At 40.0% G+C, this 12,493-nt stretch overlaps 1 protein-coding gene across 1 annotated transcript in view; it reads left to right on the plus strand.

Annotated features, from left to right (window-relative positions):
- The first annotated feature begins 210 nt into the window (after nucleotides 1-210).
- si:dkeyp-118h9.7 (sacsin) overlaps nucleotides 211-12,493 on the plus strand; it is a 31,279-nt gene continuing 18,996 nt past the window's right edge. Inside the window, exons 1-4 of the mRNA XM_059032122.1 lie at nucleotides 211-257; nucleotides 1,092-1,131; nucleotides 7,959-8,046; nucleotides 8,709-8,820. Of these exons, the coding sequence (XP_058888105.1) occupies nucleotides 1,112-1,131; nucleotides 7,959-8,046; nucleotides 8,709-8,820 (220 nt within the window). The 5' untranslated portion in view covers nucleotides 211-257; nucleotides 1,092-1,111. The remainder of the gene's footprint in view (nucleotides 258-1,091; nucleotides 1,132-7,958; nucleotides 8,047-8,708; nucleotides 8,821-12,493) is intronic.

Here is a 12,493-nt window from a genome sequence, read left to right on the forward strand (position 1 = left end):
TTGTTTTGTTTCTTTCAATCTGGCCAGCAGTAGTCTTGGAAACATTGTTAGCTTAGCCAATGATGCAGTATGTAGAACAGATAACGATTGTCCTCTACAGTTTCATTTCCCCATAATTCCTTCTGGAAATCGAAACTTAGCAGTTTCTCAGAATGCACGTTGTGAAACAATCGGGCAGTTAAAAGGCGCATTTGCCTGCATGGTGATTCAGTGAAGTTGGCACTGTTGAACGGCGAACACGAGAGACCAATATTAAGGTAAATTTACAGCTTCTTTTTTTTACATTTACTACATCTAGAAGATGGTATATGACGATGAATAAAATGCGTGTTATCGTTTATTTTTATTTTTATAAAGAACATACTTTATCTAAATCGGCTGTGTCTGGAGTGAACGAAGCAATTAATTACTTGCGGTTGGGCTTCTTGTTCAGTAGTCTGGATAGGCATGTGCCGCATCCAGATTCATAGGAAGAAAGTCCCGATATTTACCCATAGAAAAAAAAAATCATTTATTCTGCACAGTAGTTAGTGAAAACCACACGCTGTGCTCTTCGTGCGGCTGACACACCTGCTCATAACTAACTCATACTAAGGTAAGAACGCTTCATTAAGTCTATTTTTACTGTCATGTTGGTCGTGTCCTAACACTATGTAAGTACTAATTCAAGCATAATATATCACAATTATTTCAAATTCATATCTCTGAATTGCATATCAAATGTAATCAGTGTGGCGTAGTGGTTAGGGCTCTGGACTCTTGACCGGAGGGTCATGGGTTTAATCCCTGGTATGGGACACTGCTGCTGTACCCTTGAGCAAGGTACTTTACCTAAATTGCTCCAGTAAAAACCCAACTGTATAAATGGGTAATTGTATGTAAAAATAATGTGATGTCTTGTAACAATTGTAAGTCGCCCTGGATAAGGGCGTCTGCTAAGAAATAAATAATAATAATAATCAGATTTATTTAAAATGTACTGTAATTAAAGGTATTCTGCTTGTATATCATGTATATTAGTAAAATGCAATGTATGACGAGAATATTCCAGAATATATCACATGGCATATACAGTATTTCATTATTTTTAGGTACTCCCAAATGAAAAAGGATGGCAAGTCAACAAAGGAGGTAAGTATACTTAAATTAACAAGACTGAACTTGTTCACCTGGTATGGGTGTTGCCTGCATAATTGGTAAAAAAATAAGTTAAAAAATATTTTAATAAAAAAAAATCCATTAAATATTTAGTTAATGCACAAGTATAGAGATACAAGTACAGAGACCAATAAGTAATACATTAATACTTAACTTGGAAGCACAATGTTTTTTTTTTTTGTTTTTTTTTTTAAATGTACTTTGTTTCTTTTTAGTTCTCCAGTATAATTTTGGCACTGAGTTAGGCACTTGCTGTGCTGCACAGTAACCCTACTGCCTGGTGTTGTTGTAGGGAATAAGTTAGGGATTTAAATACAGTGTTGTTTACTTAAAGTACCTGCTATAGTGTATTTGTAAGGTGTGCCTTGTATGTACTGTAAGCAATAAAATTCTAAGCAATATTGCCAGCAATAAATTGTCAAGTGTAGATAAGGAAAAGGTTTAATTTAAGCGTGCTCTGCAAAAAGGAGGTATGACACAGGCCCGGTTTTTGGGATGGAACCGCATAACAGTCTCGCGTTTTGATTGGTCCATGTCTGTCACATGAATATGTCGTCACACGAGTGGAAAAGCTTGCAGGCATTTTTAACGTGATCAGAGAGAGAGAGAGTGATCTGCTTTCCACAACCTTTCCATTAAAATATAATGTGGTATTACGCTGTACTGATATAACAAACTATGGGTGATTACTTTATATGAATTATCATGTTATGCACGAATGTAAGAATTGGCTTTCTGTGGTGGTGTACTTTTTTCTTTCAAGTAGCATATATCTATAATTGTTTTTGCGATATATTTTAATATAAAATGTATACACTATTGCAGTTTTGTTAGAGGATACATTAGTTTATCTCTTATGTAATCATAGTTTTACACATATACTGCCCCTTTTTTTATTTACGTCGCAAATTCTGGGCCGATTTGGTTTGCAGATAACGTCCCAAATTCTGGGCCGCTTTGGTTTTTAGATAACGTCCCAAATTCTGGGCCGCTTTGCATTTTTGAATTCAGCCCAGTTTTGGGGACTCAGCTGACAGCCGAGTTTCTAAGTCATCCATGCAGTTTACCATAAACTGGATCGTGAATTCATTTGAGAGTAACCCTTTATACATTAATCAAAGTTAATGTTTTTTTTACTCTCCCCAAAAATCTTTTTTTTTAATTTTTTTTTTTATGAAAAAACAAATAAAATGTAAATGTTAAAAAAAGAAACGTATTTCTTATTACATGAAGAAACTACATTGCACTGAAATAGCTCCATAGAAATTAATTAAAGCAGTCGTTTTCCTTTATTAAAGACTCATATTAAAACACATTTTTGGGAAGGAACATGGTTTTCTGAAAAAAGGACATCTCATTTATGTAGCGTCCATCAATATATTGTAGTGTTTCAGGTTCTTTTTGGACAGAAATGAGACTGCAACTGTGAGTAGATGAAGGCCGTTTATTTTGACAATAATTAAATAATCACAAAATTAAATCATAAAGTGAGGGCAAGGAGACTGGGAGTCGACAGTGAAAATAAATGATTGTAGTAATTTTTCTTTTACCCTACCCTTCCCGGTCTTTTCCCCGCCCCTCTTTTGCGCAAAACCTGCACTCCAATTCCCCTCCACACACATGTACCACCATGCAACCCCTGCACGCACACACCACCATGTGACCCCTGAACACGCACACCACCATGCAACCCCTACATGCACACACCAATATGCAACCCCTGCATGCACACCACCATGTAACCCCTGCACGCACACACCACCATGCAACCCCTACATGCACACACCACCATGCAACCCCTACATGCACACACCACCATGCAACTCCTGCACGCACACACACCACCATGCAACCCCTACATGCACACACCAATGTGCAACCCATGCATGCACACCACCATGCCACCCCTGCACGCACACACCACCATGCAACCCCTACATGCACACATCACCATGCAACCCCTGCACGCACACACCACCATGCAACCCCTGCACGCACACACCACCTTGCAACCCCTGCACGCACACACCACCATGCAACCCCTACATGCACACACCACCATGCAACCCCTACACGCACACACCACCATGCAATCCCTGCACACAGACACCACCATGCAAGCCCTGCACGCACACACCACCACGCAACCCCTGCACGCATACACCCACCGTAGCAATTCTTTGCAAAATATATTTTCGGGTATTCAGCACCATTCATGTCTATGGCAGTGTTAAAAAACACATTTTCAGTCATATCTCTCGAACCAGAGTGCCTACAACCACCGTTCGAAGGGTTCTAGACTAGCCTGAATGTAATATGCCCAGTTTCGTAGCAATTCTGTGCAAAAAATATTTTCAGGGCGTTCAGGGTGCCTCATTCATGTCTATGGCAGGGTTGAAAAACACATTTCAGGCATATCTCTTGAACCCAAGCACGCAGAACCACCATTCAAAGTGATATAGACTTGGGAGCACCCCAAACCACCCCCTAAAACGGTGTGGTGGTTCACCAAAAAACTCATGTCATGATGAAAAAATTCACTTTGCCAAGCTGTCCTGGCATCTAAACCCCCCCAAGTTCCTAACCCCCACAGAACCCAAGATACTCCCTGTCAAAAATGTCCAAAAACTACCCTTTTCGGGGTCATATCTCCATGACCCTGGGGCCTAGAAACTGGGTTGAACTTCCTAGAGTCATGTCTGGGGGCCCTCTTTCACAGGGAGCCATACGTTTTCAGATGCTACATTTTCAACAAATTTACACATTTTCAGCATGATGGCATGTCAAGGTTGCATTTCTAATAGCTTTTGAGCTCCAGGTTGGAAAAAAAGGTGGACCTCCGTACCGATTTTCAAGTCTCGGGGACCCCCGGAACCCGAGATATAGCACCCTGAAAAATGTCTATGGGAAATCCCATTATAAAACCCCTTTGGGGCAATGCCCACCATCTGGCGGTGGGGTGGCGTATGAACCCGGGGCCGATGTCTTTCTTTAGCTAAGACTCTTGTGCACACAAAGAGTGCCCTTCTGAGTTCGTTGGCCCAGGGGACGTGGAGATACGGGTACAATAAGAGACCACCCCCTTCCCTATGGCAAATCCCATTATAAAAACACCATCGGGATAAGGCTCGGCCAATGGCGGTTGTGGATCGTACGAACTCGAAGGAACCGATTTTCTTTAGCTAAGACTGTTGTGCATCTAAAGAGAGTACTAGCGAGTTTGTTGGCCCAGGATTTGTGGAATCATGGGGTACGACAGGAGGACCCGCCCCCCTCCCCCCCCGACCGCGATTTCCTATAGCAAAATACATACAAAAAATGTCCATTATATATAAGACCTGAAATGTGCACATTTTGTAGTGTATTTATGCAACAGAAGCACCAATTTAAGTCCATTCCAAGTGTTTTATGATCACAGTATCAGCTTGAGTGTATCGGAGCATAGTTTTGCACCAAAAGCGAGCAGAGGCGAAAAAAAGCACTATATATATCTGTGGAAGGGTGGGGGAAATCACTGACACCGGAGACAGAAAGCTGGGTTTCTAAACACCCCTTGGGTGCACTATTTATTTCTCGCCACAAGGTGGCACTGAGACACCGTTGCTACCAACGATGGTAAAGGTGTCTCAGTGCTCACCTATAGCGCACACGCCATTGCAATAAATCATATGAAAACAGAAGGCAAAAAGAAAACAAAAACAAATACCAAAAATCTACAAAATAAAGGTACTGCACTCAGCAGCCAAAACAAACCCCAACCGTCGCTAGCCGCACGGCCCGGGACTCCGTCCTACACTCACCCTGTTCCCTCACTACCCTATACAATTCTGGGGTCTGCCTATTTATTTTCCCCGCTACACTTATTCTTTCTTTCGGTGTTGTCTTTTCTTTTTTTTCAAGTCGCGCGCGGCTCTCTTCCAGCCCTGCTCTGTCCGTCTGTAGGGTCTCTGCTGGCCCATTCACTAAAATCTGGCACACCTGAGGAAACAGTAGAGCATTATCTTATAGGGCCAACAATCACCCCAAGACCCGCCTCCCAGCCATTCAGAGAGAGGGAAAGTCCACACACCCCCTCTCCCACCTCCTCGTGTCACGGCCATGACTGACAGGCGGTTGTTGGACGACTGCTGCCCTCTTCCTGCAGCACTGTGAACACGCCAGCAGAGTCAGCACAGATCTCAGCCCTGCTACAATACCCTATTCTTTAAGATATCACTTTGCAGTGCAAATTTGAGGAACGCAACCACTTAACAACTTGCAAATTGGTACTGCAATTTAAAGGCCTGTAGTGTCAGACTGGTTGTCCCTAACTGATTCAAGTGTTTGTGGAATGATTCCTGCAAAGACTGATTTATAAGAAAAAAGAGAGATTGACAAACATTTTGCTTTATATGCAGAAACGGGCAACTACAAGAGGGTGTCAAACAAGCTGTGAATGTCCTAGGAGGCTACAGAGTACCTCTGGGTATGAATCCAGATGCTCGCAGTACCTGTTTTTAGATGTCCGAAACCACTGTATCGCTGTATAACTGTATATTCTATAAATATCACTTTTTATTGTGTATTTGAGGAACACAACCAATTACAAACTCCATTTGAATTGCTGTGCTATCAGAATATCAGTGTATAACTTTGCTGGGTATTGCAGTGTATGCTGGGTATCAAAAGGCCTTCACTTTTACAAAAGGCTGTCAAAATTTAAAAAAGACCGTCAAAGTTACAAAAAAATAGGTGTGCTCCTAACCCAATACTTGTCTTTTTAATTCTGTACATCCAAATACTTGTAGTTAAAGGTTTTAAGAATTAAGCCTACTGTTTGTTGTTCTGTCCTAAACCAGCAGTTTGTCACCCAAATTTATTAAATAAACAGGGGGGGGGGGGGGAGGAGGGTCATCAGATTATTCTCCATTTTATTGTAACTGAGGTACCGTTCAGTTGAGCGAAAATTGTAAAGGGGTACTCGAGCTGAAACCTCCAGATAGAAGGGGTACAGTTTCAAAGAAAGGTTGAAAAACCCCTGACCTACATTATAAACTATCAGGAATAGATAAGGGAAATGTTGACTAATACAATACAATAGGATTTATTTGAAGTTGTTGAAGGGCACTGGTCTCTTAAACCCAGAAGTTCTGATAAACCCCTACGCCTCACTATATATTGATGGACATTACATAAGCAAATGAGATGTCCTTTTTTTTTTTTTTTTTTTTTGGTATACCATGTTCCTAAATGTTTTCTGGGGAGAGTAAAAAATACATTAACTTTGATTCATGTACTAAGGGTTACTCTTAAATTAATTAATGGTCCAGTTTATGGTAAACTGTGCATGCATGACTTAGAAACTCGGCTGTCAGCTAAGCAGAATATCTCAAAAACTGTCCTGAATTCGAAAATGCAGAATTCGGGACGTTATTTAAAAACAGGAGCAGCCCAGAAATTGGGATGTTATCAGAGCGGCCCAGAATTTGGGACGTTATCTAAAAACCAAAGCGGCCCAGAATTTGGGACGTTATCTGCAAACCAAATCGGCCCAGAATTTGGGACGTAAATGAAAACAGGGGCAGTCTATATGTAAAATTGTGATTACATTAGAGATAAACTAATGTATCCTCTAACAAAACTGCAATAGTGTATACATTTTATATTAAAATATATCGCAAAAACGATTATAGATATATGCTACTTGAAAGAAAAAAGTACACCACCACAGAAAGCCAATTCTTACATTCGTGCATAACATGATAATTTATATAAAGTAATTACTCATAGTTTGTTATATCAGTACAGCGTAATACCACATTATATTTTAATGGAAAGGTTGTGGAAAGCAGATCACTCTCTCTCTCTGATCACAATGTTAAAAATGCCTGCAAGCTTTTCTACTCGTGTGACGACATATTCATGTGACAGACATGGACCAATCAAAACGCGAGACTGTTATGCGGTTCCATCCCAAAAACCGGGCCTGTGTCATACCTCCTTTTTGCAGAGCACAATTAAATTAAACCTTTTCCTTATCTACACTTGGCAATTTATTGCTGGCAATATTGCTTAGAATTTTATGGCAATTCAGTTATTCAACTGAAAACTTTTAAAAACTTTAAATAATGACTAAAGTATGTACACAACAAATACCAATGTTTAACTAAATAAAATACTGTACACATATATAAAGACATATTCGATATATTTATATTGGGTATTTGGGTAATTAACTAAATATATGGTTTCATGTTATATCTAGTGAAGTTGCATTTCAAATTGATAACATAAAGAGAAAGTATAAAATCATTTGTAGCTCCCCAATCTCAGATTAAAATGGTATATGTGTAGTGTAGTGTTGTTTTACAGTACAGAATGCAGTAAGCTATAATTCAGTACAATATTTGCTCTAATAAATTGACAAGTGTAGATTAGAAAAAGTGCTGGCATTTAATTGCTAGTAATTGTTGCCAGTTAGTATTGTTAGCAATAATTGCCTGGTGAAAACCCATCTTCTCTTTCTGATACAAGAGGTGTGATGCATATGATAACAGGACATTACTGATGGGTTTATTATAATTATTTTTTTGTTTATTTAGCAGAAGCCTTTATCCAAGGCGACTTACAGAGACTAGGGTGTGTGAACTATGCATCAGCTGCAGAGTCACTTAACAATGGAGGTTAAGTGACTTGCTCAGGGTCACACAGTGAGTCAGTGAGTGAGCCGGGATTTGAACCGGGGACCTCCTGGTTACAAGCCCTGATATCAGTGACTACTTTATATTATACTGACTTTTGTCTTGTTTGTGTTTTTTCAGGAGAAGGTTTGGGGCGTCTTCGCCACCATTCCTTGACTATCTGAAAGATATCCTGCGTAGATATCCAGACGGTGGGCAGATACTGAAGGTAAGTCCAGAGGATTCAGGGATCTGTCACACAGTATGTTTACCTTCATACTACATATTAAATGAGTATTAGGAGTATCACAAATAATTATTCTGGATACTAATCTACAAGCAAGTTGAATTTAATATTATACTATTTCCCGTTTACATGCAGACAGAAATATCCAGAATACTCCTTGGGCACATGCAATGACAGAATAACATGAGTTTTTACAAAGTAAGAATAGTTTAACAGGAGTGACTTGATGGTTTGTCCTTAATGTATTCATTATTATGAGTAAACACAGACAAGCTCAGCATGGTTGCAACTGATTATTCATAACCACGACAACTGAAAATGATTTGTCTGTAAAATACAAAGCGAGGCAAACTTCAATTTACGTGAGTGGAATATGAATGCCGAATAAGTAACCTGAATAATGATGGAATACTAGCATGCAGGTAAATGTAGTGACAGACACGGGTCATTCTCTGTATAAGAGTACCAAAAGAGGGACCAAATGTATTAAGGGAAGTTTGCCCTTTGTTTATTTGTTTGCAGTTTTCCTGCCCTGCATCTCTTTTTGTTTCATGTGATATCAGCCTGTCCTCAGAAACTCAAACTGCACACGTTGAGGTTGTTGGGTTTTCTGTACTGTTTTCTGTGACCTGTGTGTTTTCCAGGAGCTAATACAGAATGCAGACGATGCTTGTGCGACAGAGGTGGCGTTTCTCTACGACGAGAGAACCTTTGAGGCGAAAACCCTCTGGAATGAAGACCTTAAGAAATTCCAGGGTAAATAAAGTACCGGTAGCTGTTTTCAATGTTTTATTGTAAAATACCATTGAGTGTAGTATTTATATATATATACAGTACTGTGCAAAAGTTTTAGGCAGGTGTGAAAAAATGCTGTAAAGTAAGAATGCTTTCAAAAATAGACATGTTAATATATTATATTTATCAATTAACTAAATGCAAAGTGAGTGAACCATATTTGGTGTGACCACCCTTTGCCTTCAAAACAGCATCAATTCTTCTAGGTACACTTGCACAAAGTCAGGGATTTTGTAGGCATATAGTCAGGTGTATGATTAAACAATTATACCAAACAGGTGCTAATGATCATCAATTCAATATGTAGGTTGAAACACAATCATTAACTGAAACAGAAACAGCTGTGTAGGAGGAATAAAACTGGGTGAGGAACAGTCAAACTCAGCTAACAAGGTGAGGTTGCTGAAGACAGTTTACTGTCAAAAGTCATACACCATGGCAAGACTGAGCACAGCAACAAGACACAAGGTATTTATACTGCATCAGCAAGGTCTCTCCCAGGCAGAAATTTCAAGGCAGACAGGGGTTTCCAGATGTGCTGTCCAAGCTCTTTTGAAGAAGCACAAAGAAACGGGCAACGTTGAGGACCGTAGACGCAGTGGTCGGCCAAGGAAACTTACTGCAGCAGATGAAAGACACATCATGCTTACATCCCTTTGCAATCGGAAGATGTCCAGCAGTGCCATCAGCTCAGAATTGGCAGAAAACAGTGGGACCCTGGTACACCCATCTACTGTCCAGAGAAGTCTGGTCAGAAGTGGCCTTCAAGGAAGACTTGCGGCCAAAAAGCCATACCTCCGACGTGGAAACAAGGCCAAGCGACTCAACCCTGCACGAAAACACAGGAACTGGGGTGCAGAAAAATGGCAGCAGGTGCTCTGGACTGATGAGTCAAAATTTGAAATATTTGGCTGTAGCAGAAGGCAGTTTGTTCGCCGAAGGGCTGGAGCGCGGTACACGATTGAGTGTCTGCAGGCAACAGTGAAGCATGGTGGAGGTTCCTTGCAAGTTTGGGGCTGCATTTCTGCAAATGGAGTTGGGGATTTGGTCAGAATTAATGGTCTCCTCAATGCTGAGAAGTACAGGCAGATACTTATCCATCATGCAATACCATCAGGGAGGCATCTGATTGGCCCCAAATTTATTTTGCAGCATGACAACGACCCCAAACATACAGCGAAAGTCATTAAGAACTATCTTCAGCGTAAAGAAGAACAAGGAGTCCTGGAAGTGATGGTATGGCCCCCACAGAGCCCTGATCTCAACATCATCGAGTCTGTCTGGGATTACATGAAGAGAGAGAAGCAATTGAGGCTGCCTAAATCCACAGAATAACTGTGGTTAGTTCTCCAAGATGTTTGGGCCAACCTACCTGCCGAGTTCCTTCAAAAACTGTGTGCAAGTGTACCTAGCAGAATTGATGCTGTTTTGAAGGCAAAGGGTGGTCACACCAAATATGGATTTGATGTAGATTATTCTTCGGTTCACTCACTTTGCATTTTGTTAATTGATAAATATAAACTATTAACATGTCTATTTTTGAAAGCATTCTTACTTTACAGCATTTCTTCACACCTGCCTAAAACTTTTGCACAGTACTGTGTATATATATATATAATTTAGTAGGCGCTTTTATCCAAGGCAACTTACAGAGACCAGGGGGTGAACTATGCATCAACAATTGCTGCTGCGGAGTCACTTATAATAAGACCTCGGCCGAAGTCCAAAAGTTTTGCATCACCCTATAGAATGAACTAATTTTACTTCATAAAGTCGAATGAAACTTGCTGAATAATGTTACGTTAACATATTTAATTACATTCCGCTTTAGTTATATTTCTAACATGAGCTTCAAATGATAAGTTGTGTTCGCCACATCAGTGTTGGGTTTAGTGTGTAGGTAGATCTGGGTGTCGTCTGCATTAAAAATGAAAGCCAAGACCATGACGTGGAATAATCTGGCCAAGTGGAAGCATGTGTATACTAAATAATAATGGCCCCAGAACAGAGCCCTGGGGGACACCTTGTGTAACTGGGGCAGTATCACATTTATAGTTGCCTTGGATAACAAATTGCTTCCTATTAGACAGATATGACCTGAACCAACAAAGAGATGTGCCAGTGATACCCAAAACATTTTCCATGTGCTCCAGCAAAATATCATGAGTAACAGTATCAAAAGCAGAAGAATACAGAGAGATCCTGAATCAGCAGACACCAACAAACCATTTGTTACACATTTAAGGTGTAGCAAGAGCCTACTGTAATCCCTAAATCACCCATATGAATAACTAGATCATTACATAAAGCTCCTGGTAAAAAGCCAGGGGAGTAGAAAAATAAATTAAAAACATGCTCAGTCTTCCATGATATATGTGCAGCTCTGTCTGGGGGAGGATACCATGTCATAATAATTAGCTCTGGCTGCCCCAGGCACTGATGGCAGACAGATAGTAACAAGGTTTGCACCAGGAAGCAGGCTCTCTGGAAGGAGGACTAGTCTGCTGGGACACTACCTTCTGTAGAGAGAGAGAGAGAGAGAGAGGGAGAGAGAGAGAGAGAGAGAGAGAGAGAGAGAGAGAGAGAGAGAGAGAGAGAGAGAGAGAGAGAATCCAAAAACAGCAAACAACTATATCCAAGGAGAATCAGGATTCAACAGGATACACCAATCAATAGAGATACTTAATGAAAAAGAAAACGTAATTGATAAATTGAAAACTCACTGCCTAATTATTAAAATAGCGACTTTTCAGTTCTTTTCAGACTTTTCAGAAATAAATACATACATACATACATACATACATACATACATACATACATACATACATACATACATACATACATACATACATACATACATACATACATACATACATACATAAATAAATAAATAATAACAACAACAAATCCCTCTTTGTCACTTGACAGTGACACTCTGTTTGCAATGCCACTTTTTACAAATAAAATGTTAACAAATGAACCCCTCTGCATTATCAAATCCTTTTTTTTTCATTTTACATTCTAAATTGCATAAGAACATACATTACAAAGATTTTTCCGAGCTTTAGAGGCAACAAAGTCCTTTATCAAATCTGAGTATTCTAAATTCTTGGCAACTTCGTTCTCATTTGACAGTATGGGCAAATTTGACAATCTTTTTTGAGTCATCGTTGAGAGCAAATATGTCTTGATCAATTTTAGCCTGGTAAAGCTGTGCTCCCCAGAAGCACCCGTCACTGGAATGCTCTGTCGGCTCATCTGTTTCCACGCATGTACTGCAGCATTTTTACAGGACTCATACTTGCAAGGTGCCGACATCATGAGCTGCAGCTACAGTGTCAAATCATTTAGAAAATTGGTGCTAAACTGTTTTGAAAGTTTAGCACCAGAGAGCCGACTGGTGCTAAATGATCACCCCCCCTCCCCCCTTCAATAAATTGAGTGTTTTGTGTTACAGTAAATATTGACAGCATGTACCCCATATCTAATCACACCCATATTTGTAATATTTTGTAAAAAGGAAATTCTGTCACATCTCTCTCATCCATGGTAAGATTCGTAGCTAAGGCCCTGTGAAAATCGCGGAAATTTTCTTTAAAATGCACGGCAGTGTCACGGGTAAAGTATCCTATTT

Source organism: Acipenser ruthenus, chromosome 10, assembly GCF_902713425.1.
Source record: "Acipenser ruthenus chromosome 10, fAciRut3.2 maternal haplotype, whole genome shotgun sequence".
NCBI lineage: Eukaryota > Metazoa > Chordata > Actinopteri > Acipenseriformes > Acipenseridae > Acipenser > Acipenser ruthenus.